Source organism: Aspergillus sydowii, assembly GCF_001890705.1.
Source record: "Aspergillus sydowii CBS 593.65 unplaced genomic scaffold ASPSYscaffold_1, whole genome shotgun sequence".
Lineage (NCBI taxonomy): Eukaryota > Fungi > Ascomycota > Eurotiomycetes > Eurotiales > Aspergillaceae > Aspergillus > Aspergillus sydowii.
In genome coordinates this window covers 3,100,050-3,128,033 of record NW_024467859.1, presented here as the reverse complement: position 1 = coordinate 3,128,033, position 27,984 = coordinate 3,100,050, and the positions used below count along the sequence as shown (strand labels likewise).

Below are 27,984 nucleotides of genomic sequence, written 5' to 3'. Positions count from 1 at the left end.
CTGGATTGGGAAGGAAGACTCAACCTTGGACCCGGGGTTTGGATTTGGCGTTTGGATTGGCGTTTGGAGTCCATCATGGCTCGAGTGGCCATGCAGCAGACAGATTTTGTCAGGGTCGACCGTTGGAGGCTTGGACGCTTGGAGCTTGCCAAATTGATCGGGGGCCGCCGTGTCGCAGGCCAGCCATCCGATCATCCGATGAACTGGTTGGTGGATAACAGCCTGACATGGAACAGGCTTCTTGCTTCAGCGCTGAGTGAGCGGCAGCCCAGAAAGTTAGTGTTCCAGGGTCGCCTGAACGGACGTGAGGTGCGTCCCTGGCTCCCGACAGGAATCGCCAGCAAGCCATCGGGCAGCATACCGAGTAAGGAGACGCAGCTGGTGCAGGGGCCGCAGCGTTGCAATTGGCTGGACGACCTTCAGTTGTTTTCCCCCGTAAAAGCAATTGAAACGAAGATTGAATGTTTTCCAAAGACCTGGCGATGGCCTGCACTCGACGGATGATGGATATTGCTGGATGATGGCATCTTCAATGATTCAAGGCTACTGCCCGAACTAGCAGAGTCAAGATCAAGCCGTCACTACCCCGTCCGGTTTGACTTTGAGCCCACTCTGTTTGGCTTACGAATACGTTCCTGATACCGTACCATACGCCCCGCTCCAGCCTACCAGCCACGAGTTCAGCGGCGCTAGTCCCGGTGGGGAATAGCGATCCCCAGACTAAACCGCATTGGGCGGCACATCTCCTGACTGAGAGCGCTGTGTTGAGGGTGCGCTCTGCGGCGGTCACCACCACGAGGAACTGGTCTGGCCGACTCTCTCCCTCCACTTCGTCTGTCGCTTCTCCTCCTTTCCTCTTCCCCTTCCCTCCCCCATCCCATCTTTTCCATCATTGCTGTTTTTCCTTTTCACATTCATTCATTTGATCCATTCTTTTTTTACTTTTACTCTCTTGTCTCGTCCGTTCCACTCTTTTACGGTCGATTCTACCCGCTCTTTTCGCGTACCCCAGGTCGGTGTGATCGCTCATTTGTCACCCTCACCAACTTCCCTAGACAAACAGTTAGCCAGCCAGACAGATCAACTTGTGTTGCCATTCAATACCTTTTGGTCCCAAGTCTTTCGAATCACACTCCTTCTACGGTCGCGGAGAGTCATCACCGTTCTCTTCGTCAACAAAGCTGCCTTGGCCAGCTTCACTTCTTTCGACATTTATAACTTCTACGCTTCTGCGACGCGCACATCGGTCAGCTTTGCGTCTGGGCAATTTACTCCCAGCCAAAGCCCATCCATTCTTTTGATTACATACCAACCCTCTAGCGCTTGACGCAGCTGGAGACGTTTCAGACCATCCCAACCAACTGTTTTGACTGTCGGCCGGGTCGTCATCTCAATCGCTTCCCTCCCTCGACCATCTCCAACTCTGGTCGTATCTCCTTTACCACTGTTCTTACCCTTCGTCCAATCCCTGCAACCATGTCTGCGACAGGCACTCCCGACCCGTCGACCGTGTTGACATCTGCGACCGCGGCTGCGCACACAACTTCACCCTCATCGGCCGCCACGACCCCTTCTCCATCCACTTCTAGTGCTACGACCGCCCCTTCCACATCAGCTCGCCGTCCTCAGCGGAAAAGTACCCTCACCCAGCAACAAAAGAACAATAAGCGCCAACGGGCGACTCAGGACCAGCTAGTTCTTCTCGAGGTGGAATTCAACAAGAACCCTACCCCCACAGCTGCCACGCGAGAAAGAATAGCGCAGGAAATCAACATGACTGAGCGTTCCGTCCAGATTTGGTTTCAGAACAGGTTCGTATTCAGTCATCTAGCAGCCTGTTTGTTCTTGGCTGACACAGTATTGCAGGCGCGCAAAAATTAAGATGCTTGCGAAAAAGAGCATCGAAACCGGTGAAGGTTGCGACTCTATTCCCGAGTCGATGCGTCAATATCTAGCTATGCAATTCGATCCCGCAAAACCGGGTTCTCGAGACCCCTTTGGCCGGACTGGCGGATATGGAGCCAGTGGTGCTTTCCCCAATGAGCCAACCCCCACAGGCAAAGTCGGTGAGTACTCGACCTCGCTGCTAATTCCAAACTCCACATATTCTTGCTGACCATTCGTGATAGTGATTCATCATTTTACCTGTCGGTCCCTGACAATTGGAAGTTGGAGGCGCATCGGACAAAATGCAATGGACCTGGTTGTTTTCTACTCTCCCGAAAAGGCGTGCATGACATACTACATCAACAATGATGCGGCTGGGTACAAAATCGAATACCCCTTCGCTTACATCAAGAACATCACGTTGGAGTCGGGCGATCAGGGGCCGCAACCCAACGGTGCGCCTGCTCGTCCTACAGGCCTGGTCGTTGAGTTGAACCGACCGCCCCTCTTTTACATGGATTCCTCCAACTCCGGGGGTTTCTATCAATGTGGCGACTTCACGGAGGATCAGCAAGCAAGTTCGATCATGATACACCGTCTTGGAGGACATCCTAAGGTTCTGAGTGTTCAGCTTGCAAAGTTGGTGTCATTGGAATCATTCCAGAATCGTCTTGCGTATGGAAACTTCCCGGCCAGCGGCCCCATGTCCCCGCCTTTCATTCAGCGCCCAGCTTCGCAGCCAAACCAGTTTGCTCCCGGATTTATGGGTATGTATGCAGAGAACCCAGCTGTGATGAACCTTCAAGCTGCCCGTGGACATAAACGCCAACGGAGCCGCTCCGTCCCCGTGGCAGTCGATTTTTCTACATTGGGAGCGCCAATGACGCCGTTCAGCATGCCACAAGCGCCACAGTTTAACCAGAACGATTCGAGTATATACGCCCCGGTGCCACAGTCGGCACAACCACTAGCTCCAAATCTCCGCATTGATACATCCTCTGGCTATGCGTTTGACCCCCGCACTCATCCCATGTCGGCTACCACAACCGCGTCTCCGTCGGATTTCGCCAGCCCTGCCCTCTTCAGCTCAGGGCCCCAAGGGGACTCGACACCGGTGGCTGGAAACCTGGGAACTCAGTTCACTCTGCCATTTATGTCGCCTGCTGTCGAATCAGGAGTAGCCACCCAGGCTGCTTCCCCGTACTCGAATGTGAGCCACGTCGATCCCATGATCGCCAATCATTCCCCTCCATTAACAAGCATGTCACACACGCCACAAGACATGTACAGCATGGGAAACGAACACCAGACCAACTATACCGAGGACGGTCTACCCATGGGTGGGATGTTCAAGCACATGAATTTCCCGGTACCTACCTCAATGGGTCTTGAAAGCAACACGTACGAGATGCCAATGCACCCCATGTCTGGGCACAATTCACCCGGGGTTCAAGGTGAATATCAGGGCATGACATTGGAAAATGTCGATCCAAATGCTTTGACTCCTGGCTCATGAACGATCGCCTGAGCCTTTTCCATTTGTTCTCCTGGCCTTTTTTTTTTTTGCTCTCTGGCTTTGCCTGTCGGATTGTAGTTTCTGAAAATATGGAACCACGAAAGGCTTCGCGTCCCGGAAATTTCCGGCGAGCATCATTTATCGAAGCAGCTCTGCAAATAGTGGAAATATCGGCAGACTGCCGATACTTCGTCTGCGGACGAAGGGGGGTATATCTTTCTTGTTTGTGGTATATGGTCCGAGCATCTTCATTTTCGTTTTGTATTAATATCCTTCGACTACGCGGCTGGTCCTTAGCGATTTTTGAAGCTGACTTGTTGTTGGCACTTTTTTGCTTCTTTATTTTTTGCTTCCGCCTTCTTGCTTTCTGGTTTGTCCTTGGCCTTTACGTTTCTTTTCGTTTTCTTTTCTTTTTTTCTGATTTTATTCACTTTGATATACCTGGTCAGGGCATTTAACGCGGTCATGCAAGAAAGTCGGACTAAGATGGCGATTATTCCCTTTTGCTTTACAGGTCGGCGGGTTAGGAAATGTTTGCATATTCCCTTTGTGATGGATCCTTTTTTTTGTGTGTTTTGAGTCCTTAAGTCTGAGTTGCTGATCTCTGCATTTCTACTGCATTGGCTTGTTTGATTTGCTTTACAGGAGCTGAAATATTCTCCTACGGCGAGTGGAGGTTAGTACAGTTAATCTACAGGATTCACTCACATTTCCTTTTAAGAACGTACAAGGGTATCATAATATGTGTTCTTCTGTAGTACCAGTAATTCAGTCACTCCTCGACTTGAAGTTCCCAGGCGCCGGTGCCTTCAGACCCCTCGACTCCCTCAGATACCGCTCCACCCAAACTTCCATCTTCTCAAGCATATTCCTCTGGCCTTTGGTCACTTCCTCCCCAACTCCATCCCGACACCAAACACTCCACGCGCCCATCTCCTTGGCCATAAGCACATCCGTCCCCAACCGATCCCCAACGACCGCAATCTCATCCGCGCGCTGCACAACCCCACGCTCACGGAACCATTCCAGCACCTCCGCGCCGCAAAACGGCTTCTTCTCCACAGCAAGCCCGTCCTTCGTCCCCGGCGGTAATCGAAAGACCGGGATCTTGAGACCGGCAAGGCGTTCTTCGATCTCGAGCGCCTCGGGCTCGTACCGCGGATGCGATCCTGCGCGGTTCGACACGATGAGGATGGAGTTCGGCGCAGACGAGATATTGAATGGTGACGTTGGTGAGTTGCGGAGTGAGTGTAGATGTGCGTAGATCTTTGATGGGAAGGAAGTCGTCTTTGCGGGGCATAGTGTGTTGTCCTTGTCGACGATTAGGGCGCGGATTGCTATCCCCTTTTGGTGGGGCTGCTGGTCTTTCTCATTTTGTTGGCCCGCGTTTGAAGATACTGGCGGGTACTGGGCTTCCAGTAAGGGTCCAATGGCCTCGGGGAGATGGGTGAATGTCGGGACTGTGAGGTGTGGGAGGAACTGGGAGGGTGTTGATAGAAGGGTTTGTACAGCGAGGTTGAAGGCGCGGAGGTTGGTATTTGGGGGGTTCATTTTGGGCCCGAAACCCCCAGTCTATCTGTCCAGAGAATATGAGGTTTTGCGTTGCTACGGTGGCATGAGTAGAAGGCTTGTCGAGACGGGGTTGACATGAAGTTGAAGATGGCGGTGGAATCTCACTCTCCAGACGTCTTGGCAAAAACTCCAACGCGGACCAAATCCTCCGCCATCGACTCCGCGAACAATTTGACAAGCCTCACCTTTTACCCCTCGCTCTTCGACCTGTCCACCGGCGGAGCTCTCCACCTTCTTTCTTCTTTATCGAGTCGCCGTTCCCTTTTCAGCCTCGCACACAATCCGCCAAAATGGGCAAGTTAACCAGCACAATCGGTATCCCGATCAAGCTTCTGAACGAAGCGCAGGTACGCTCTGTCACCAGCACCGCTGCGAAATCACACAACAAGACAAGATGTCGCAGGCAATGTAAACGAGAGAAGAATTTTCTCTAACACTCTATAATAGGGCCACGTTGTCACGCTCGAAATTACATCTGGCGTCGTGTACCGCGGGAAGCTCCTCGAGGGTGCGTTGCGTTCCTCCCACATCAATTTTCTCTCAATCCCCTGGAATAAACTCGATACTAACCTTCAGTAGCTGAGGACAGCATGAACGTTCAATTGAAGGACATCACTGTCACGGCGCGCGATGGCCGCGTCTCGCATCTTGACCAGGTTTATATCCGCGGTAGCCACGTGCGGTTCTTCATTGTGCCGGATATGCTGCGGTGCGTCTTATACCCTTATCTTTCTCTTTTTACTAGGAGTGCCGAAGCTAACTCCATCTTCTGTTTGTATAGAAACGCCCCCATGTTCCGCTCACGAGGACAGCGCGGCCGAGGTGTTGGACTTGCGCGTGGTAAGGCGACGGTGCAGAGAGCCAGGGGACAACGAAGGGGTTAAACTATTGATGGTGAGGGGATACGGATCGGAATCTGGTCTTGCCGGCGTTGGTGATTCTTTTTTTCATGTTTGTCTTCTTGCAAATGGTACCATATGAGCTCGAGGGACAGATAAAGTCGTACAATTTGAATGGGTGTTCTTGAAGTGGTAGTAGATACTCTAAGCCTATATCTGGCTTGAACAATCAAATTCCTCTTTCTGGAGCCTTTAATTTATTTTCTCGTCAATGATTTTAAATTATGTCCTTGGCTACCAACTTCTCATTAATTGTAGATCCCGTGGACTTGGAGCTTCGACTCTCCGCCACCTCCGCATCAACCACAAAATCCCCCAAAACCAACTCCTCTCAAGTTCCCACCATTTCCCCCAACAACAAATAAACCAGCTTTATTTATATATTAACACCCCTTTTTAAGCTAATATTAACCAACACCAACACACATTCCTTCCCAAAAACCAAGCAAGATGTCCGCCACAGAACCAAAAGACAAATCCAACTCGAAACAAGAAATCCGCAACCCCCGCCGCCTCCTCATCCTCTCACCCTCCTCTCACGCACACTCGATTATCCCTGCCCTCCTAAAGACCCTCACAGGGCATGCACCAGACGAAACACAGATCCAGACGCAGAGTTTCGCCGGCTACACAACACACCCGCCACTACGGATCGAGAACCGGTATTACACCGCTGAAGTTCCAGTCTGGGTTGACGAGATCGCTGCTATTGCGGAGGGAGACAAATCAGCAACAACAAAACAAGAATCGGAAGAATCAGAAGAAGAGTCGAAACCAAAACCAAAACCGGGAGAGGGGGAGGGTAAAGAGGAGGCCGCCGGAAGCTCTGCATTAGATCAAGAACTGGGTGCTTCGGCAGCATCGACGGGGGAAGAGGACCCCTCGGCGCAATGGTCTCGCGAGTTCTCTGGCTCTGAAGCGCGCGTTGTGCGCGATGCAATTGGTGCGGTTATGATCTGTATCCGGAACCCGGGTCCGGTTCCGAGTCCAGTGCCTGGTTCTACAGAAACAGAGGCAGCGATTGAGGATTCCGAGGGAGTGCGTGCATTAAAGGCGTTTGTTAATGCCGTTGGGGGCGTGCGTGCGCTGATTGAGGAGGAGCGCGGGGAGATTGGCTCTGTGCCTGGTTTGTTGGTCCTGGGCGGTAAACAGAAGAACGAGAAGCATGGTGGGAAGCAGGTGAAGGGGGCAGACGAGGATGTGAATGAGCTTGACGGTAGTTTCGATGAACCCTTTTCTATTGGATGGTGGGAAGACCAGCTGTGCGAGATGGGATTGATAGGGTTCGAGGTTGTCAAGTGGGACGGAACACCGATTGAGCAGGAAGGCGAAGAGAGGAATGAATATGGAGGTATGCTTTTACTCCCTGCTTTGTTAACATATGTGGGATGGTTGCTAAACGAGAGCAGAGCTCCAGGGTATGCGCCGGGTAAAGGAAGTGCTCGAGACGCACGAGTGGGCTGGAGATGAGGAGCCCGACACGGATCTCCCAGATGACGTTGACGATTTAGAGCGTGAGCTTCTTAGTATGGACGAAAGAGACAGTGGGTTTAACAAGGAAGTGAACGAGCTCGAGCGGGAGATGGTAGGATTGCGCTTCGCAATAGGACGTGGGGGTAGAGATGCGGGTGATAGTGACGATGGGTGGGGCGATGACGAGCGTGAAGGAGACGAGGAGCTACGAGTGGAATCTGTCGAGGCGCTCTTGACCCGCATGCGAGCTATAAAAGGTGGGAGTCTCCTTGATCTACTATAAAACTTCTGGGTTTGCCGTGACTGACAAGCCCAGATATGAGTGATGAATTACCGGAACAGGACAGGAAGCGCTTTGCGGCGAAGGCAGTGCGGGATATCATGAAGGAGATTTAGAGTCTTCTTAGTTCATCTGACATTGAGTTATCATCATACTACTGCTCTTGACATTAATACCCAACTTGCACCATAGACCGGTCTATTATATAAATACACGCATATACCGTGGAATTTTACGAGCCTCCCTCCAACTACTCCAATAGTAGCCAATTACTCCTTCTTCCCTTCCTTCTTCGCACCTGCAGTCTTTCCCTTCTGCTTGATCATATGGGTGTACATCACATACGAACCTAAACAGGGCCAATCAGCAAAAAAAAGGTACCAGACACCAAGACCAGGGCCAACATACCAGGAACATAGATCACCAAAACAGCGACAATAAACCAGTAATACAGCGGGTGCAGTTCCTGCGCACCAGCCAGCGCCTTTACAGCCAAGGTGCACTCGCTGCTGATTCCAATCGGGTAGAGAACGTAAAATGTATTGTACCTGTCCCCGTCGGCCCAGAATATTAGCATACCACGCCACAATATAATCGAACGGTCCATCGGTGAGGGGGGAAAAAAAGAAAAAGGGGATGACATACCTCAACCACTGCCACCACCCAGGCACAGTCTCAACACCGCCATTAACCTGCATAACAAAAAACCCATACCGGATGCACTCAGTCACCCCCCAAGCTAGTAAGCAGCCCAGATACCCGTACTCGCCGAGCAGGTCACCGCCCTTCGCGCCGACAATCGAGCCATGGAATGGGTACAGCACGCCCCAGACCACGAACAGGCGGCTGGCGACCTGCATGGCCGTGGTGACGAGGGGCGCGCGCACAATCCCGATTAAACTGTGCAGGATCTCGAGGGTCGCGAGCGACTGCGTGATCTGGAGGAGGGGCGCATATGTATCGGCGAAGACGGCGGGGATGTTGAATTGCGTGGGCGAAAGGGATCTGTGGGCGACGGCTTGGTTGATCAGGAGGCGGATCGTGCGGACTGTGAGCGTCGTCCAGAGGAAGAAGTTGATGGCGTTGTAGGCGAGGAGGTATTGCCGGACGAGGCCCGATTGGGCGGGTTTGGCCTTGGATGGCATTTTTGGCGCAGGCTTTTTGGCAGTGGTCGTGGGGAGGGGAAGGTTGGTGAATTGGTGATGGGTCCGGGTGTAAAGGAGGAGGGAGGTTTTGATGAGTCTGTGATTGTTGAGAAAAACCGACACGTGGGTTGGCTTGGGCTTGGCGTTGAGTGCTTGACAGATGAAGAGGGGCCTAGGTAGCTAAGGAGTAGAAGCAAAATGCAATTATTGGGTCTTATTATTTCAATGGAATAGGAGTATCTTAGATGTCTACCAAAACATGAGGCAGAAGTTGTAAACTTGTATAGCAGAACCAGCTGGCTGGAGCTTGAGGTACAACAAGTGGATGTGATTGGCGGGCAGTCGCTTTCGTTGTCAACAGCCTGCTCCATGCTGAGAGTAAATTGACATTGTGATTCTCTCGGTCTTGGCCTTTGACTGGATAATGCGTCGCGTAGAAATTAAACTAACAGGTGTACTCTGTAGATAATACCGAGCTGCTGGATCAACTTCGGCTATGTCGGCGGCTTGTTTAGCTCAATATAATTGACTGAATATAGCGATCCGTGTCTCAGTCAAGCATTCCCGACTGAGCTAAGAATAGATACAATTTCTGAACGTCTGTTAAGGGTGCTCAATCCAGGGTTTGTGTCGGCTTGTTCTAGAACAAACGCCATTACGGACTGATAATATTGGTTCTACAATGAGACATAAGTACTGGACGTGTCTCCGCCTCCCGCGGTGTTTACTTCATAAAGCAATAGCTTGCAAAAGCTCAGAGCCTCGGTCAGTGAGCTGAGACCGCCTCAATGAATGAATGACTCGGGTCACTGTTCGAGAATCAATACAGGCCCAGCTCCAGAGCGTCTGTCAGTCTGTCAGTCTCAGCCAGTTGGCAAAAAGTGGAGAGGCCGTAAAAAAATTTATAAAAAATACAACGGAGATGTGGTGTGATTCAGTCCAAACCAGACTCCAAATCAGGCACTGCGGCTGTTCAACCCTGTCACAATGAAAACGGAGGAGTGGCCGTATAGCGGGGTTGTCGAGAAGCTCGAGGCTATCAGACTCTCACCGCATATCCTAAAATCTGAGGGTCGTCTCGTTGCGAACTTGCGAGGGGCATTGACAGACCAACAGCTGACCACAGCGCGGCATTATTTTAAAATAGTCCGCAATTCGACAGAGACTTCATGCAGCTTGATGTCACTGAGTGACTGAGTGACTGAGGGACTGACTCGGTGGATCACACCAGCCCCGAGTCGAGTCGTTCTGATCTTCCTTTTACTTTTGTCTCCGTATGGGCGGAATGGACTTCCGAGGCGCTGGGAGAAGGGCGCACCAGATTCACCAGTCTCAGACCCCGAACTTAGCCGAAGACCGAAGTATCAAGTAACCTATTGCCATGCCATTATTGCCAGGTGGAAGAGAGGGAGAGGGATGGAACGTGACACCTGAAGATGGAATGGGAGAACTGGCGGCCACCTCCGCAGTCTCGCAGATATAAAAAGCCCGGCAGCAGAGCGCCGGTGGCCAGTCCCAGTCCCAAACTCCGTCGCAGAAGATGATAAGAAATCCCGTGTAAGGAAAGAACTGATTCTGGAAGGCGGCCCAAGCTTTGGCGGGCTTGGCTGCGGCCCCCATTTGTCAGCGGCAGACCCACTCTGATGTCATCGGGGCGATGACGTCCTCTGATAGGACCGTAGGGCTCGTGCGGGCGGGAACCCAGCACAGTCGACTCCCTCCAGTTCATGGATCGCTTCCAGAATTCATATTCATTCTCCCCCACGAGAACTCGCCGGTGACCAGAGCAGCACTCGACTGCACGAGCAGCGCCGGCCGAGTCATCCGTTCACAGACTCGTGGCCGCCAGTTGGCCTTTGGTCTTTGGAGCCCCCTTTGGGCTTCAGAAACCCCGCACGGTGACGGTTCGAGGTATGACGAAATAGCAACGGCGAAGGTTTTTCTCAGCCAAGATTCCATCATTCACGGTAATCGAGCGGTCCCTGGGGGGCTAGACCTTTTGGCGATGGTGTTGTGACGATGTGGCAGTCGACAGGGTCCAGAATATTATTAGCGAGGGCGCGACTTTTTTTGGGTTTTCCACATTTTCCAGGAGGCTGGGCCGCACAGATATGGTTGTGAATCGGGGCTGGCAGGCACTGTCAACTCGCCGACTGGCGAGACAATATTATTGCCGGAGGAGCGGAAAGGAGAAAGTTCCCACGTGTTGAGATATTTCAAATGCCCAATGCTCAAACAGTTACCATCCGTGGTGAGTTTGATAATAATATATAATTCAGTTTGTCAGGTGGTGGATCGGCAGCGAAAAGAAAGGCGGCCCTCCTACGTCAGTCCGGGTCCGATGATCTCAGCCTGCATACGCGCGCTCTGGGGCACAACGAGGGCGAGGGCAGGCGACTCGGCCAGAGAGGGACCGGTTCTATTTAATATTGTACTGGACTAACCGCAGTGATGCTGCTCGTGTCCGTAGTCCATGCCCAGATAATGAATAAATATGGATAATCTTAAATTCTTAATTCAGCGCTGGTGGTGCTGCCCTGGAGTGACCTCATGCTGCCCCACCGCAGCGCGGGATTTTGAAAGACGAGGAACCGCTTCTCGAAGACTTCGAAGGAGTCAACGGGGCCGGCTCGGAGGAGCCGTGGATCGCAAGCAGCAGCAGATGACGCCAGAAGCAGCAGCAGCAGCAGCAGCCTCTGGTTGTCACTCGCCGGGACAGCGTAGTCACTCGTCACCGGCCGTCGTGTTGCAGCGGGCAGCGGGCAGCGTCGCAGTGCAGGGCAGTCTGGATAGAGACGATGACAATCAAACGGACAGGCAGAGAAGTCGCCAGTGAAGGCGTCGTGCACGCTGAACAAGTGAACAGCCTGCCCATCGGAGTCCGCCAGCCCACTTGGCTCGTCTGCTGTCCCCCTCCATTTCTGGTTCACTCCCAACCTCCGAAGTCGAACACAACGGCGAAAGGGGGCAGTCCTCACACGGTTAAATTTTGAAAAAAGAACTCGTCCCGCTCGTCTCTCCATCTCCATCTCCCATCCAGTCTCTCTCCCTCGCCTCCCTCGCCCACAACGACTTACTCCTGCCATTCCATCCTACCGGTATTGGCTTTCCGCCTTCTCCCACGTTCTGAGCACTGCGCTTCTTTGGCACTTCCCCCCCTAATCCTAATCCTCCGCGCTGAGGCCTTTATCAGATCTATTGCTTCCCAGCCGCGCTAGCAGATAACCGACAGGTGGGAGTTCTTTTTTCTTTACACACGCTATAGCTCTACCCCTCATTTCCCTTCTCTCTGCCCTCCTGCGTGCTGGTGTGAATCCCGCCGCCAGTTGCGCTGGCCCTGCCCTCTCCGTCTCCCAACCATCCATCCCTTGTCTGCCAACACCGCCCCCCAAAGTCCATCTCTAGCCGGCAACCTCTGCCAGCCATCCCGCCCAGGTGATCCTACCAGACTAAATCCTGTATACCGCATCGGTGCCCTGGGCCCTGCTTGGCCGTGTCAGTCTTCCCTCGTAATAGCCTTATTGCGTAGGGCAGGCAATGCGTATACCGCCACCAAACTTGAGCCGCTGTAATCTCGCCATAAGTTCATGGACCAGCAAGACTGACGTGCATTTTTTCTTTTGAACCAGCAGACCTTCGCGCGCTCAATCAACCCCCAGAAAAAAAAGAAAAAGGGAAAAAGAGTAATCTCAGTATCACGCGTTTTTATTATTCTTTCTGGATAAATTCGTCTGAGATACAAGTGGCCCTTGTTGTCCCGCCACCGCCCAACAACAACAACAGCAGCAACAGCAAACCAAGCCCAGTCATAGCTTGAAAAGTCGCTCCGCATCACATCCATCACCATGGCATCCTCAACTACCACTACCAAGACCAAGGAGGAGACGGTACGTTTTGCCCCAGAGAAGGCCCCTTCCCGGAGCAACCCCACGGGCCCCAAAACTGATATCGAACAGCCCAAGCCCAGAACCCTGGCAGACATGTCCGACAGCATCGACCAGGCCACATTCGACCAGATCCTCGAGATGGACGAGGAAGGCGAACATGATTTCAGCAAGGGTATCGTGTACGGCTTCTTCGACCAGGCCGAGAGCACTTTTGAGAAGATGGAGACAGCGCTGTACGTGACTATATTCCTGTGGCAACGATTCATGTGCATACTAACAGTGCTGCAGGAAAGAGAAGAAGCTCAGCGAGCTGTCGTCGCTAGGCCACTTCCTTAAGGGTTCATCAGCCACTATCGGCCTCACCAAGGTGAAGGACGCATGCGAGAAAATCCAGCACTACGGAGCTGGTAAAGACGAATCGGGAACCAACAACGAGCCCGACGAGAAGGTTTCTCTAGAGAATATTGAAAAGACCTTGGAGACCGCGAAGAAGGATTACAAGGAGGTAGAAGCCTTCTTCCGAGAATACTTTGGCGACGAGGAGACGTCCGACTCGCCAAAAGACTCTTAAGAAGTTGCGTTGAGGAAGAAGGAGAAGAAGACGAAAGAAGAAGAAGAAGAATGATGAGTTTGGATGGATGCGGTAGAAGGAGATCGTACTACTGTCTGTTAACTGGATATACCACACACAATCACACATCACGAGAGGGTGGGTGGCAGGCAGTGGAGCAGTAGATCTGACCACACCACCACACCCTCGCCATCCCATACACAACACTCGCATACTCTCCATTTCAATTCAACACAGCTCAATGAAATTCGAAATAACGAGATGTGATTCTCCACGTGATTCCACATACAAAAATCAAGGCACGGCAACCCGCGCGGCAGACTTGAAGGAAGGAGACCTTTCAGGCTATGTACTGCACCATCTCGTTGTCCTTGGGCTCATCCTCGTCTCTGGCGGGCGGTTTTCCGCCCGAATGTCTTCCCTGCTCGTTAGATTTGTATTGAACCAAGGACTGTATTGTTTGGTTTTCAGGTAGATGATAGGTCTTGCCTCGTGGCAGGCATTATGAATGATGATATGTCTTATGTAGCATATAGCCTTGTGGCATCAAAGGCCAGTAGGTACCTAGTCAGGACAAGGACGGCTCCAACCTTGCAGTAATGCAATGCGACTGTCTGTCTACCCACCGTCGACGACTATTTATGAAAAGAAGCGAGAATGCGGGTTTTTCGCAGGTGGCACGGCGCGAGGCCGGGGGTGTCGACTGTCGACTAAGGACTGTACCACTTCAACCTCACAAAGCAGACCTCGCATCGCCCTCCATTGGATGCCTCGTCCTTTTCCGAGCTGCCCTTGTTCTTCTCCAATGGTTTCTTCTCCGTTCCTCCCGGATCAAACGGCTCTGTTCTTCTTTCACCTCCCCGTCTCGACTGCATCGTCTTTGGTCCTGACAATGTAAACAACATCAACAATGCCAACTATCAATGCGAACCCAGAGCCGCCATGTTAAAGGAAACACCCCGCTAAACCCCTAGCCAGAGGCAAATCTCTTCCTCTTCTTTCTTCTCGCTTGCTCTCGCAGTCCGTCCGTGCGGGACGGAGGTCGCACAGCAGACGCTCAAGCGGGAGGCGATCGACAGGGAGCTCCCGAGGAGTTTGCTGCCAGCGGACGATGGGGATACTGTTGCTGTCTGAACTCTGAAGTGGCAAGATGTATGTATCCAAGGGTACGCGCGTTGTGTTCTTCGCTTCCAGATTGATTCAACGCAAACCTACGATGGTATCCTCACGCTCCCTCCAAGCGTGGAATGAGTCCTCGGATAGCTACATAGCTACAGATGACGAGTCTCGAAAAACGGGCTGTTGTGTCGTACACCTGTCAAGCCCCGTCGACCTCTTCCTCTCTCTATCTCTCTTTGTTGCCAATGCCTGCATCCCGAGGCCCTTTTACCTGGATGATTGATTGCCCACCATATCCACATCCATCCACAGCGATCATCGGCGTCGCAGGGCCAGGGAGGGACAACAACGGCGCTGCATGCATGCATCCCCAGTCGCAAACGCAACAAGCTCCCCACCTCTCCTCCCGTCCTCGAAGTGCATCCCTCATCCATACTGGACATGCATCCTAATTGCCATTGCGACTGCTGCCGATATCCCGATTGCCGTCTCTCACCTACAAGGTTCAACAAAATGATGCTGGCGGGGGAATACGGATAACAGGCCCATTGCAACGGCGATAGATGGATGGATCAGTCCACTGAGCCACATTCCTGTTTCCCTCCCTTCGTCTGCTACTGCACTGCTGCATTCGAGGGCCGGGAGGCCGTTTGTACGACGCTTCTTGCCCTCATTAGGAAAATAGGCACCATCCCGGACTGGCGCGCGCGAGACTTGACTGGTCGTGTGTTCCATTCTACTATTTGGCTTGGTGTATTTAAGTTTAACCATGGCTTTCTTTCTTCTATCTTGCTGCTACTACCTTCTACAGTACATCCACCATAAAAGTTACTAGCTATATCACACTCAGCTCGATAAACAAATAAGGTCCACATTCAATCTCTTTATCTCCTCATTATAACGAAGATGGCCCCCGTAGGCCCCCGCGCCTCCAAAGAGGAGTTCATGCAAGCCCTCGGCCTCAACTCCCACGATCCCCAGCACGAGCAATACTACCGCGCAATGCGAGTACGTCCCCAAAACATTGGAATTCATTCAACCCAACCCTAATGCCCCTCCTCCCTCCACCAAGCTCCCAAGTACTTACTTTTTACTTACCTTTATTATTATTATCCATTCATATTTAAACAGGACGAAACAATCCAAATCTACACATACCTCAACACCTCCCCCACAAACCTGCTGGACAGTCTCGCCTCCGACCCCGGCACAAAACCCCCTTACTTCTGGCACCACATCAAGCCGGAGCGGCAGCAGTGGGCGATCCGCGAGATCGCGCGCAACGCGAGCCCGCGCACGAGACCGCTCTTTGCGTCGGGCGAGACGGGCGGCGAGTATGCTCCCAATTGGGTTGCTGGGTGGTTGCTGTATAGTGTCTTTCGGAGTCGGGATGTGCGGAATAATCGGAATCGGAGAAGGGGGGAGGATGGTTCTGCTGCTGCTGTTGTTGCTGTGCAGGGTATGTAGTGTTTCTTTTGTACTGTGTTAATACTATGGTCTTTTTGGTCTTTTGAGGGAGGTTTGGCGCTAACATGGTGCGTGTCTCGTGTCAGGTCAAGCGTCGAGACAATTGAAGCAGCAGGCGAATGATACTGGGCAGCAGGTGAAAAAGGAGTATTATGATCCGGTGAGGAATGGATAACTGAGGGAGAAATTGGTCCAGGATGGTGGAACTGTTTAGGGGGCATAGCATTGCGAAGCTTGGAGGCTTGAGACTGTTCCTTGGCTTGTCTTTTCTTTCTCGAATGCAAAGCGTAATGGAGTTGGATGTTTACGAGAAACATGAGAAGTCGTGGATGTTGTTTTCAAGACTAATCTACCATTTTGGACTTGCTGCAGGGGCTTGCTCTTGTCTGAAATATCAGCTTGTCTAGGTAGAAGGCGCTGACCAGTGTCAATAGACAACTGTAGTATAGGACCTTGTCAAGCACAAGCAAGAGAGGATCAACGCACTTTTGTATTGCTACTCAGCTAGCTACGGCTTTCTTTCTTTCTTTCTTTCTTTCTTTCTTTCTTTCTTTACTCGACCGGTATAACTCAATATGCACGCACCCTCGCCTTGGGGTAGAAAATTGTATGAAAATAATGCAGAAGAACCACAAAACGAGATTAGGCACGGAATGCACCTGTCAAGTCAGTTCTAGCATGAGTCTGTATCTGGCTTTCATCCTCGAAAATGTCCTCAAATGCAACTTCCCTGCGATTAATATCGTCCCATATGCCAAATGCTTCGCGCCCCTCAATCCGGCTGTACCGTAGCCCTCTAAGGTGAGGGTCGCCTACGCTGCTCGTGAACTCGCATATCTTCGCCTTCTCATCTTTGCTGGAGATATAATCCTTGTCAACAATAACCACCGTCCTGTCAATTGCAGATTGCTGATCAGCAAAGAAGTATGGCAGTCGACAACCCTCCTCCTGTAGCTCGCAGAATACCTTCCAGATGTCGCCCAGACTCCCATCTGCAGCTTCCTTGCCGCCGTCTGTCCACGGTATCATATGGCATGACTTGGTAAAGATACCAGGATCTGCTTCGCATTCGCCTGGGGTTTCGACTTCCTTCATGATCTCCGTTTTCTGATCGGCTGAGAGGCTGCTTGCCATGAAGAATACAAGGATGACCGCCGTGTGATGATTATGACTAGGATCAATCTTCCACAGTGGCGAATCCAGATAAAGGGGTTGCTCAGGTTGGTATAGAAGTTCTGCTTCAGGAAGAGGGAGCTGTAGACGCCGAGCTCTTTTCATTTCTCTTTGTAACTCAAAAGCCCGGTGCATATGACAATGGCAAATCATCGCATACCGAACCATCCGTCCAATGTTATTTCGCGAAATAAACTTGAATCCACCTCCACCGTGATAAACAGTCCCAAATAAGGGTGTCGGGGGCATAGAATCCGGCTCTAGAAAGGGATCTCCTGGGCCAGTTGGTGATAGTAGGAAGTTAACTGGGCATACAAATCGCCCATGTATGAGTTTCCAGTACCGTTCTATATCGATTCGGTTGGCGACTCGGTCGTATTTCCATGGAATCAGGCGCACCGGTAGCTTTGCTGGAAATCTAACACAACGATTATGGAATTGCTTGTCACTCTGATCATCCAAATCTGAGTCTGAGCTCTGCCCGCTCAGTTCACTGCCTTGGTCTTCATCGCTTTCATCGCTTTCATCGCTTTCTTCTCTTTCTTCACTTTCCCCACCATCTTCGTTATCGTCACTACCGTCGGCATAATCTGGGTATTCTGGATAATCCAGTTCCTCTCCATCTTCGTCATCGTCGTCGTCGTCGTCATCGTCTCCTTCGTGATCTTCGGTATCTTCGTCGTGTTCTCCAGCAGCGCCTCCATGGAAGTGGCCCCCCTTTCCTCCTCTCGGTGGGCACATCTCTTGATGATTCTTTTTCAATTGTTCAATGTATCGATCCACTCGCTGCTGAATAGCCGACTGCATGTTCTGCCGCTCATTATCAGTTGACGGGAAAAGGAGAAAGATATTCAGCTCCTTCTCGCGAAATAACGATGGAATCCCAAAGATCTCCTTGTCATTATCATACAGCCAGTCGACCACCTGATTTACAAGTTCAGTTGGTAGCGGCGTGCTCTCGGAAAGGGCCTCTTCGGCGGCAATCTTGAATTCGTCGCGCCCAGTCATAGCCCGTGTATTAGGCGTGAACACCTCCCTGCTAGGATCATGGAGCTCGACGCCCCAGTTGAATAGCTGCTCAAAAATATCCAGCCAATCCCGCTCGAGGATATCAACGAACTCTACGCTGTGCCTTAAATTGAGTATGTTGCGGTTTCCTTTCTTGCCTAACGCGCATCGTCTAGCAAAAACACGAATGTGATCATTGGCCTGGGTGCCATCCTGAGGGACCTGGAGTTCGATATAGATCATCACGCCAAAATAACTTTCGGGCCTAAATCTTTCGCTGGGATCCATTTCCCCCCTAATGTCACGTTTCATGTAGTCGTCCGCGACGAAGATAAACTTGTATCCGGCCCGATGTGCAAGGACGGCAAAACCGTAGAGGTTGGCCTTGCTATCTTTGAAGTACTTTTTGATGGCGTATTTGTGTTTGTGTGCCAGTGGCTGAAGGAACGCTGACTTTGGAGGTCGCCATACTTGGATTGATACCGTCGACCCGTTTCCGTCGGTGTCTTTGACAGATGTATGAATGTCACTGATGACTTTGGCTTCTTCATCGACGGATAGATCTGCCAAGTCGATAAAGAGGAGTGTGTTTTGGTCTGGGTCAGATGCTCGGGGTAAACCGTAGGGAAGGATTTCAGGGGCGGCGGCTGTTTCTATGTCCATTTTGAGCACAGTTTAGTGTAAAGGACAGAAAGGACGATGATGGGCTCGAAAGCTTTTGAGAAAGGCTTGGATGGGAAGTCGAATGGGTGGAATTTGAGGAAGGAAGATGGGGTGATGCGAGATCAAAGGAGAGTTCGGCGCTGAAAGTAACCACAAAGGACGGAGAGAGGCTGGTGAAGAGTGATTTGGAGGAAAGAGTGAAGGCAATTAGCTCAAAATAGCAGTGGCCCGAATTTGGTGAAGAAATGCCCAATTCTAAGACATGGGATCCAGCCATTTCAGCGATCCCGGTAAATGAATGCCCTCGGATGGAAATGGGACCTAGTGTACAAACGGTGTACTATATACAATCAAGTCTAAAAAAATACAAGGAAAAGAAGTCGATTCAACAGTCAGCAGCTGGCTCTCCCGTCAGTCATCTCTCTTCCCCTTGTCGTCTGAGCTTTGCTCCTTGTTGCCCTTGTTCTGGTCTCGCTCATGCTTCAAGGCCTCAACAACTCGCTCATCTCGCTCATCCAGTCTCTCATCCCACTCTGTGTCATACTCAGCCGAAATGGTCTTGATCTCCCTCCGTAGGGAATTCCCTTCGTAGATCAGGTTCTCCCATTGCTGCAGATCCACCCCCTTCAGCTGATATAGTTTCTTCTGACGCGCGTTGATGGTGAAATCCAGTGCGGAACGGTATGAAATCTCGCGGTTGTGGTAGAGGAACCAGAGATAGCCCCCCATCAGCGTGGACAAACTGGCCAGGTATGTAATCGGCTCCATTGTGTCCCAGCCCAACTCAGTCTCGAACGTGAGTTTATAAACGAGACACCACCAGGATACTAGTATTCCAAAGCCGCCGAGGGCCACCCGTTGCGCGCCGCGATGTGCCAATTTATCGCATTCATGCTTGATCTCTGCAATTGTACGAATCCGGTCCGATATTTTCCTCAGACGCATGCGAAGGTAATGAGACCGTTCCTCGAACGAAGGGACCGTTATCCTGATCTGGTTCATGCCTAACGGTGCGCCTTCGATGGCGACAATAAACTCCCCTGCGCGTGCAGCATCTCGTATAAAATCGCCAATCTCTGTCGCGTGTGACCAGCGCACATACTGTTGGTCTTTATCCCCATTCTGCGCCTTTCGCAGAGAACTATATGTATCGAGCTCGTCTTTGGGTGGCTTCATCTCCTCAGGATGACCCCGGCCTTTATCATCTGCGACTGCCACTTCTTCTACCTCCATTTCTTTCGACGGTTCGACAGAACCCTTGGCTTCCTTGCTTTTTACTTTCCGTGGGCGGATTGGATGGTCTTCAAACTGGAATGCTATGAACGACACGCCCGGTTGTCTTTGGCGCCCGTCATCATCCTTGACCGATGTTAGCTCAGCCTGGATCAATCGCTCCAAATATGATAGAGGCTGTTGAGAGTGGGTAAGTATGGCTATTGTTTCCACGTCTAAGGCGGAGTCAGAATCTCTTTACAATCCAAATGGAGGCATAAAAGAGAAAGACTCACCTTTCGGATGATCTGTTGGCAGTGGAATTAGGAGTTTCAATAATCTTGATGGTGTCGTCAGTAGCTTTCCTGGCCAGATATGAGCATTTGTCCAACCCTCTCTCTCAATATTATAAAAGAAGCCCGGGCTACTGACCTTTTTGTGCCTCCTGATCAAAGGTATCCCTAGGCCACCTCTCTCGCCGTAACCGGGCCCTACCGTCCTCTCCGATTTCCTCAGACCCATTTCTCTCATACGAGGCCGACTCCCTCAGCCCTGTCCGCTTCTGCTCCACCGTCACACCCTGTCGATGCGGCCCAGTATCCAAAGATGAATGAAGATATCGCCTCCCAATCCCAATCGGCATCTCCCCCTGGTTAAATTGCCTAACTTGCATACTCTGGATCCATGTTTGACACCCTGATAGCATATATGTCTGACGTAGCCCTCGCTCAGCATCAAAGCCGGGAACCTGAAGTCGTGAAGTACGCGTATGGGTGAGATTCGCTCCTCCCGTCCGTAAGCCTCGCGTTACCGCCGAAGTGTAACGGCCCCGGAATGCCAATTGCATCTTTTCGGGTCAGGGAAGATGTACGTCTTCGTCGCCGTAGTCGCTTGATATTTCACGCGAAGTATGCGGGGAAGAAAGGCGTAGTTGCAGCCAGTGTCTGGGTTGTAGTGCGGATGTGGTAGGAGTCAACTCTCTAGCATCGCTGGGCGTCTAGTCTATGTTCTGTAAGTGTGATTCACTTTACCCGATGTTAAATAAATGAATTGCCCATGCTCGCCAGCTTGTAGTTCCAAGTTGGTGGCTCAGGGAGCTTACAGGCGTGATGTCATTATTACTCAGCTGCATGTCGACATCACGCTTTCCTGTTTGGGAATTTGGTCTGGCCAATTGACGCTGGGGGTGATCCAAATATAGATCACTTGCTGAAAAGTAAACAACTGTGTACATGCACCGCCCCTCGAATGAAGATTCCAACCAATTGATTTTGCCATAGACAGCCCTTGCTTCTACACCCATTGAACACAGGTGCTCGCGAATCGTGCGAAATAAACCTATCATTTGCCGAAAGTATCAGAACTATATAAGAAGTAGACAAAAGCTTTGATTGAGGCTAACTCGCCGATAAAAAGAAGGAGAAATGATCGCTGGCCACCACAATGCAAGAGTTTAAGCATGTACACATTCTGGGATTCTGCGAACCTGCCAGCAGACTAGATTCGGCACTCTCTGCCACCGAGAATAAAGAGACGAGCGCTGATAGATAAGGTAGTCATCGAGATCGCAACGGAGGGTGTAACAAGGTAAACTGCACAAGCATCTCGATCTATAGGATATTCAAATTATGTCGTAAGTCATCAGTCATGAATTTGGCGTCGTTCGCCTCGCATCAACCAAAAAAAAAGCACGAAATTTTTTAATTTTTTTTCCCCGGTCATCGTCTCTCAGCGCAAAGCTTCGCCTGTATCTCTGCTGTGCCAAGTGTCGTTATCTGGGGATTCCCGTGTTGCAAGGGTCCAGACGCTCGGCCGAGGTAAGCTACAAGGCGCGACGGCTTAAAGCAAACGCTCTGGGGTGTGGACCAATGGATCGTCGATCACGTCCTAGAAGCTCCCCGTCGTAGCTTTCAGGGCTGCTTCCTCCGCTCCTGCTTCCCTCGCTAGCCGACATGTCGATATCGTCTAGATAGCGGGATCTTCTCCCCTTGCCAATGGCCACAGGGATCCCCTGGGCGACTCCACCGTGGTCGTGGCCAGCCGGGTACTTGCCGTCATTGACGGAGAAGTTGCGACAGATGAGATAGGCCCGCATTGCTGCGTTTTCACGAGCAAGGGTCTCGGAAGCGCAAACGACGTCCGTTTGGTACTCGCGGTTGTTAACGCGGACGATGCAGGTGTACCCGGTTGCGCTGGCGTAGGATTCGTAAAGCGGCTCTGGCCAGTGGCGGCGTCGACAGAGACCTACATAGGATGGTTATTGGACATTGAACTTAATTTGAGGCGATGGATCCCTCAGTATGAAACGCCAGTAACAACAATTCCCTGATAGGCCAACAAAGTATGCAACTCCGTAGATAAGATGGGTTGTCTAATTGCATATTTTCCCCATCTAAATGAGGCATTGCATCGTGCGGTGGAGAGGGCAATATTGACAAGGCAATCAGCAACCCTTCCAAGCATGAGGCGCAGGACCCTCTGGAGTCTGATTGGGGTAGAATATTGGCGTGAAGGAACGTCAAACAAAAATAGACGAACTACGTACTTGCAAGGTAGAGAACATAGTACATCTTGACGAGAAGTAGATGCCCAATGGTTCGTGTGGCGTACGATGATATTGGGTCAGTATTCGCTGCCTCGGCTTTCTTGATACTGCAAGAGATCCCGGCAAACACCTAAGGATACTAAAACAAGCCCTATGTTAACGGACGCTCGTTTGATGCCCAACGGCCACGTTTATCTGCAACAGCGAACGATCCGCGACAGGGGATGAATGGAAGAGGTTTGGGATAAATAATTTGAGGCAAAGAGGTGGGAATCCACAAGGAATATGAGGCTAGCAACCCTGAGAAAACAGCAGTAGGTCCTGCACCCGCGGAAGAGGAGAGAAAAAGAAAAAGTCGGCGACGGCCATCACGTTAGCTAGGTATAATCAGCTCAGATAAAGTAGGTGGGGTTCGTAAAGCAGCGGGCAAGAGTCCAGGGCAATAATAAAAGAGTCACAAAATATCGAGGGCAAAAAGATCAAGAAAAATAATGGAAAATAATAAAACGGGTTCGAAAGCAACGGCCTCCAACCGGCCCAATGGTCTTCTCCACCAAGTCGGTGGACAAGAAAGAACGAAGAGGAGAATTCAATGGTCCAGTGCGGTCCTAAAGTTCCCTAGCTTCAATCGTCTCGCTTTCTTTCTGCTTGGAGGTTGAAACCATGATGTGCTGGCATGGCTTGTAGCCAGTGATTCGGCATAAAGATCAGGGTGTCCTGACCCATCTGCCACGGTGTAATTCGCCGCTGATCTAGGCGGCGAAGATTGACATGGTGCTCAGGATTTCCCGGCCATCTCGGCCATCTCGGCCTTCCAGAAGTCGTGCAGGGCAAGTGCCGGTTCCCTGGGTTCCAATCATCCCAAATTAAGCGCCTTCTAATATTTTCTCTTTCTCAGGATTCCTCTAATGGCGAGGTATGAGAAGGTGGCTTTGTAGACCCCGCAGAGGGGAATAAAAGCATAAAAACACCAGTCTAACCTTGGGACTCAGCAGTCAAGGGATTCCTGCATGGCAGGAAATTATAACAGGAATAGCTTCATGTGAGCCCGCTAATGCAGACAATAAGAAGCCACGACGAGCGAATGGCCCGTGTCGCGCAGAGATGCCCTGGCTGAAGTTCCCGGATGGGATCCCTGAGGGTCCGAAGACAATTAAGAGCGTATAACAGGGGGTTAAATTGAACAGAACCCAGGTCAATATTCATTGTAATCCTTAATTTATCGTAATGGGGGCTAATTGTGCCGGTTGACATTGGTTGACCGATGTGAATGAGACGATCATGCTCATCCTTAGCTCGGCTCACAAACCGAAAAAAACGCCCTCTCCGCTTCCTGTTGAGGCGCGACTTCCTCGTTGGACTTTAGTTGCGAACATGCGGCCGTACACCGTCTGAAATTGGCGCTGATCATTGTATGATACGAATGTCCCGGGATTCAACTCCAGCGGGAATCAAGCGGCAGCATCCCCAAGTTGGATAATAACGTTTGGCGCTCGTCTCTCAACGACATTATCCCGGGGTGGGACGATAGACTAGCGATGTGCAAAACCGGAGGAGTTCTGGATCGCTCATCCGTGGGTCAAGAGCAGATTGGCCAGCCATGGCTGGTTCCTCTTGTTGACAGGGAGGCATCGGATGCACTGATGAGTTGGCAGCTTCGCTTTGCTTTGCGCAGCGGGGAACCCATGCCACTTTCTCGCCCCGGACACGAGGCGGAAAGGATGAGGAAGACTTAAAACCTTGCAACGATGTTAGCTTGATCCTTTCCATTGATCATTATCGATATCTTCAGGGAAATTCTATTCATCGTCAGCAGGGGCCAGCCTGTGCTGGTTGATGGGTCAGACCAGATCCCTCTCCTTTTGGCTTCGGCATGGACGGGCTGCAGCAGACTCCTGTGCTCGAGTCTGTGCTTGGTGCGAGCCTGCCCTCCGCCAAAGAAATTAATCTTGCGGCATTGCGATGATGACGTGAATCCAGCGCCTCCTCCGATTGAATTCCCCCAATCCTCCCTCTTTCTTTGGAGCCTTTCCTCCGGATCCCATGTGCTTTGGGCCTGCGCTTACCCGTTACAGCGAAGACGAGCTTATTATGCTTCAGGATCCAATCCGTGATGACGGAAAGCTGTGTTGGTGTTGGTGTTGGACACATGTGAAAAGGAGTCTGAACTCATGTTGGGAAATGAAGAAAGGGATGATGGGTGGAAAAAGCAAAGAAACCATGACACTTTGGTTGGTGGCTAATAACTGAGTGGTCCGGTCAGGGACCAGACTGCCGCCGCACCAGATGGCCAGCAGACACATAGCCCGTCCTTGAGGTTTATATTATACCACAGGCAGTTTAGATAGATATACATAGAACATCTCTCCCTTGTTCCGTCCCTTGCTTTACCACCCAGGTCTGTTACCTCATTTCGCGTGGCTGTTGTCATACTCGAATGATACTAGTAGTGTTGCCTGCATGACAAAAAGACACGAGGGCTGTTGATGCTTACTTCTGCGAGCTATTGTACAGAGTGTATCAAAAAAATTTTAGACCGGAATTTACATCTCATCCAACTAATGGACAGTTTTGTAGTCCGACCCTTCATGTGCCTGATACGTCATCGTGTTCGAGTGTCTCTTACTCCCCAAGTTTCAACTCAGAGGTTTCTGTCCATACCAGAGACGCATATTTTCTGCAGCATTGTGAGGAATGACGTATAAGGGGTGGAACGCTGTCAAGCGGTCCTTTTCATCGAATACGCTGACATCGGACACTCCGTCACTTGAGTCTCGAGCAGGGCGATATCTCCATGAAAATGCTGACGAGAACTGCTCGTCAGAGATGGCGCTTGAGTCAGTATGATAGTGGTAATGTTGAACGGAGCTGAGGCCGGTCAAAGTGTAGCATGTATGATATGAATCCGGGTGTCTTCAGGTTTGACAAGTTAGCATCCCCATCATAGTAACGGTGCCATAATCATGCCAAAGTTCCAACATACTTTCCGGGTTTGTCGCGAAGTCCGCCATTCTTCGACTGACAACAGCCAAGGATATATCTCGTCAGTCCTTCTCGGCTATAAAGATTACCAACAGCAGATCGCGGGCGACCTCGAGCATTTTGGGGTCCATCTAATGCAGTTTGAATGAGTGGCCAGCAGCTCCCAATCCAGTGACTATAGCATCCATCGACCAGCTTATTGGTCCTGCCGGCGAACCCTCCTTCAGGTGCATACTGCCTAGCAGAAAGCCATGATAGGAGTGACGGCACATCCATACATCTATTTCATCAGTCAGCACGCTGGTACCCCTTGAAGGGCGAGCTATCTTACTGGGGTATAGTCTCTTCGGGTGGGCCAAGGATACATAGACACGCCAATGCACAAAATGCGTAGGCGCCATGCGCTTCCGAGCCTGGGCTTCCGGAGATTCCACCCTCGAAGGTCTGGCCTGAGACATTTATTAGTTGTAATCGCCGATCAAGGGGTGGACCAGACCTACATCGAGAGAGGTATTCTGAGAGGCCATCTGTGAATGTCTGCAAGCCATACTCTCGGGCTTTGGCCTCACGGGGCAAAGTGAGTGGCAAGTTCAGGAGCGAGATAATCACCATCGCGCAGTAGGCGCCTCTAATCATGCATTTAGCCAAATGAGCTCGGCGCACAAGAAGATGGAAGAGGCAATATTACCGCACGTCTTCTTCCCCACCTTCGAATACTGTGATGCCTCCATCTGGCTGCTTCAGGTTTCCGAGCCATTCCCACCTATGTTGCCGTTAGAACGCTTTGATCGCCTCTCAGGGCCGGTGTTATATCTCACATTGCTTGGCGATCAATGAGATTTAACGCTTCTTCACCACCAACCATAGCTAAAGACAATACTGCAGCATAACTTGATGCGCAGTGTGATATTTGACCATGGCCCCCTCCGAACCCGCCTGTGGGAGCTTGCATGGGAGTAATAGTAGAGATTGCACTGAGAAGAGGGAAGATCGTTTAGAAACAAACTTGAATCAAGGAGCGGGTGTTGGAAGGTTTGAGCCCAGCCCGCCGCCATATAGGCAAGGTGATACCTGCAAGCAAGCGCAACATTGGAATTCAAACCGAGCAGTTGCTTACCGTTCACGGTATTTAGTGACGTCTTCTCCTAGAAGGCTCAGGCCTGCGAGCGCCCAATAGATCATCCAAGGCCGGCTGGCATCCATTGCAACGAATCCAGGAGGATAATCCTCTAAAGAATCATACAGGTAGCCAATGTGGTCATCCCGCAAGAGCGAAGATACGCCATGGCGATTCAATGGGCCCTTTTGGCTGCTGTGGGAGCCCGCTAAGAATTCCAGGCATTTTTTGACAGTCTCGTCCTGTTGCTCAGTTGTTTCGGTGATGAGCTTGTCACGGACCACAGGCGGTTCTGAGAAAAGAGCTGGGATAGCGGGATGTGGTTCCGCCATTCTGCCTCTCTGTTTTGGCGATGGAAAGTACTTGGGAGTGGTAACTAGGGGGGAGCTCCTACTCGTCGGCAGATTGGTTTGTGTTCTTTTCGATGGCGGCTTCTCTATTTGAGCCGGGTGGCTGGTTGCTGGGAATCGAACCTTTCGACGTTTTTTCCCCGTAGCAGCAACGACAGGCATGGACCTATGAAGTGAAGAAATATATTCAAGCGCTGGTTTAATTCCTCATTAAGCCGCCACCCAGGGCAATCATTAGTGGTATTATTGTAGATGGCTGAGGGTATTGTCTGTTCTGTTGCTTCAATGGACGTGGAGAGCATTGTTCTTTCCGCTGACCAAATCGTCAACTGCCCCTCAGCCAGGCGAACCAGCCAAGTGCGCAAGACCATCTTGTCCCGCAGTTCCAGGCTCCTCACATATTGGAAACCAGGGAATCGTCAAGTCTACTCTGAAATATGGAGCTCCCATCGACTAGTTATCTAAATATCTGGTAACTGAGTCTTCGAGTCTCGCAAGACGATGCTTGGCCTTTGCTCTTTCTCACGTTCCGCCACAATGATGACAGGTCCCGTGATGCCCAGTTCTGCCGAACAAATGCAGCAAAGATCAGCATTTCCCTTCCTGGAATTGGATACAGCTGACGTTCCATCTCCCAGCCCCGTTCATAACAATGACAATCGCACAGCCCTCCATGCCTTGTCACAGGCACATGAGATGCCAGCACCGGGATCTGACTTCGATGGAGCATACTACCCGTCAAACTTTGCCCCTTTGTATTATGAGTTTACGACAAGAATCTCTCCTCGTCATCTCTATCATCGAGAGTTCGATAATCTCGCTGCTCAAGGCCAGTGCGAGTTTAACCGGTAATCTATTTGCTGCTAACAGACAACTAACGTGACAGCTGGAATGGCTTGCATAACTCATTCAAATTTTAAAGTTATTAGTCGTACGCTTATTACTGTCCCGAAAACTGCGACCTTCAGCCGTCAATGATACAGCGCTTCTGTCTTGATGTTGCAGCCGCCCGTTGTCTGATCGCGATTCTCAGTGCTTCTGCTTGAATCTGAGCTCGCGGACGACAAAGAGATAAAACGCGTTGGACAGGTTGTGCGATGGCTTGCAGCTGCAAAGGG

General features: G+C 51.1%; 11 protein-coding genes across 11 annotated transcripts; 5 read left to right on the top strand and 6 right to left on the bottom strand.

Annotated features, from left to right (window-relative positions):
• Positions 1–1,476: 1,476 nt before the first annotated feature.
• On the top strand, positions 1,477–3,403 carry ASPSYDRAFT_53949 (homeobox domain-containing protein; the record flags this gene model as incomplete). Its single annotated transcript, XM_040848771.1, has 3 exons — positions 1,477–1,811; positions 1,867–2,066; positions 2,130–3,403. The coding sequence occupies 3 exons, from the start codon at positions 1,477–1,479 to the stop codon at positions 3,401–3,403; spliced, it is 1,809 nt and encodes a 602-aa protein (XP_040708251.1).
• Positions 3,404–4,171: 768 nt separating this feature from the next.
• Positions 4,172–4,954, bottom strand: ASPSYDRAFT_53948 (phosphatidylglycerophosphatase; the record flags this gene model as incomplete). The annotated part of the gene is made up of 1 exon (XM_040848770.1): positions 4,172–4,954. The coding sequence occupies one exon, from the start codon at positions 4,952–4,954 to the stop codon at positions 4,172–4,174; it is 783 nt and encodes a 260-aa protein (XP_040708250.1).
• Positions 4,955–5,265: 311 nt separating this feature from the next.
• On the top strand, positions 5,266–5,859 carry ASPSYDRAFT_26447 (putative small nuclear ribonucleoprotein SmD3; the record flags this gene model as incomplete). The annotated part of the gene is made up of 4 exons (XM_040844280.1): positions 5,266–5,322; positions 5,423–5,483; positions 5,555–5,684; positions 5,757–5,859. The coding sequence occupies 4 exons, from the start codon at positions 5,266–5,268 to the stop codon at positions 5,857–5,859; spliced, it is 351 nt and encodes a 116-aa protein (XP_040708249.1).
• A 465-nt stretch (positions 5,860–6,324) lies between these two features.
• On the top strand, positions 6,325–7,743 carry ASPSYDRAFT_142465 (adaptin-binding domain-containing protein; the record flags this gene model as incomplete). Its single annotated transcript, XM_040841240.1, has 4 exons — positions 6,325–6,676; positions 6,734–7,225; positions 7,281–7,604; positions 7,664–7,743. The coding sequence occupies 4 exons, from the start codon at positions 6,325–6,327 to the stop codon at positions 7,741–7,743; spliced, it is 1,248 nt and encodes a 415-aa protein (XP_040708248.1).
• A 180-nt stretch (positions 7,744–7,923) lies between these two features.
• On the bottom strand, positions 7,924–8,751 carry ASPSYDRAFT_124355 (protein tyrosine phosphatase-like domain-containing protein; the record flags this gene model as incomplete). The annotated part of the gene is made up of 3 exons (XM_040840439.1): positions 7,924–7,976; positions 8,036–8,175; positions 8,273–8,751. Coding segments are annotated over 3 exons (672 nt in total), but the record flags the coding sequence as incomplete, so codon positions are not given.
• A 3,866-nt stretch (positions 8,752–12,617) lies between these two features.
• ASPSYDRAFT_84451 (Hpt domain-containing protein) lies at positions 12,618–13,230 on the top strand (the record flags this gene model as incomplete). Its single annotated transcript, XM_040851351.1, has 3 exons — positions 12,618–12,659; positions 12,729–12,892; positions 12,948–13,230. 3 exons carry the CDS (start codon positions 12,618–12,620, stop codon positions 13,228–13,230), a joined length of 489 nt encoding a protein of 162 aa, XP_040708246.1.
• Positions 13,231–15,255: 2,025 nt separating this feature from the next.
• Positions 15,256–15,991, top strand: ASPSYDRAFT_84450 (uncharacterized protein; the record flags this gene model as incomplete). Its single annotated transcript, XM_040851350.1, has 3 exons — positions 15,256–15,357; positions 15,481–15,808; positions 15,903–15,991. The coding sequence occupies 3 exons, from the start codon at positions 15,256–15,258 to the stop codon at positions 15,989–15,991; spliced, it is 519 nt and encodes a 172-aa protein (XP_040708245.1).
• A 467-nt stretch (positions 15,992–16,458) lies between these two features.
• ASPSYDRAFT_26442 (uncharacterized protein) lies at positions 16,459–18,660 on the bottom strand (the record flags this gene model as incomplete). The annotated part of the gene is made up of 1 exon (XM_040844279.1): positions 16,459–18,660. One exon carries the CDS (start codon positions 18,658–18,660, stop codon positions 16,459–16,461), a length of 2,202 nt encoding a protein of 733 aa, XP_040708244.1.
• Positions 18,661–18,865: 205 nt separating this feature from the next.
• ASPSYDRAFT_317295 (uncharacterized protein) lies at positions 18,866–20,809 on the bottom strand. The gene is made up of 3 exons (XM_040844901.1): positions 20,305–20,809; positions 20,169–20,237; positions 18,866–20,108 (listed from the first exon to the last, which is right to left on the bottom strand). Exons 1-3 carry the CDS (start codon positions 20,717–20,719, stop codon positions 19,072–19,074), a joined length of 1,521 nt encoding a protein of 506 aa, XP_040708243.1. The 5' UTR covers positions 20,720–20,809; the 3' UTR covers positions 18,866–19,071.
• An 885-nt stretch (positions 20,810–21,694) lies between these two features.
• ASPSYDRAFT_84447 (uncharacterized protein) lies at positions 21,695–22,442 on the bottom strand (the record flags this gene model as incomplete). Its single annotated transcript, XM_040851349.1, has 2 exons — positions 21,695–22,116; positions 22,418–22,442. The coding sequence occupies 2 exons, from the start codon at positions 22,440–22,442 to the stop codon at positions 21,695–21,697; spliced, it is 447 nt and encodes a 148-aa protein (XP_040708242.1).
• A 2,368-nt stretch (positions 22,443–24,810) lies between these two features.
• On the bottom strand, positions 24,811–27,197 carry ASPSYDRAFT_317336 (CAAX farnesyltransferase subunit beta RAM1). Its single transcript, XM_040844904.1, has 7 exons — positions 26,517–27,197; positions 26,218–26,373; positions 26,088–26,162; positions 25,900–26,027; positions 25,731–25,848; positions 25,401–25,679; positions 24,811–25,330 (listed from the first exon to the last, which is right to left on the bottom strand). Exons 1-7 carry the CDS (start codon positions 27,026–27,028, stop codon positions 25,054–25,056), a joined length of 1,545 nt encoding a protein of 514 aa, XP_040708241.1. The 5' UTR covers positions 27,029–27,197; the 3' UTR covers positions 24,811–25,053.
• Positions 27,198–27,984: the final 787 nt, after the last annotated feature.

Coding starts and splice junctions, on each gene's coding strand:
- ASPSYDRAFT_317295 (XM_040844901.1), bottom strand. CDS start 20,719: ATGCAATTGGCATTCCGGGGCCGTTACACTTCGGCGGTAACGCGAGGC. Junction 20,238..20,304: donor TGATCAGGAGGCACAAAAAG/GTCAGTAGCCCG, acceptor ATATCTGGCCAG/GAAAGCTACTGACGACACCA. Junction 20,109..20,168: donor GCCAACAGATCATCCGAAAG/GTGAGTCTTTCT, acceptor ACTCCGCCTTAG/ACGTGGAAACAATAGCCATA.
- ASPSYDRAFT_317336 (XM_040844904.1), bottom strand. CDS start 27,028: ATGCCTGTCGTTGCTGCTACGGGGAAAAAACGTCGAAAGGTTCGATTC. Junction 26,163..26,217: donor CTCATTGATCGCCAAGCAAT/GTGAGATATAAC, acceptor ACGGCAACATAG/GTGGGAATGGCTCGGAAACC. Junction 25,331..25,400: donor CTTCGCGACAAACCCGGAAA/GTATGTTGGAAC, acceptor TCAAACCTGAAG/ACACCCGGATTCATATCATA.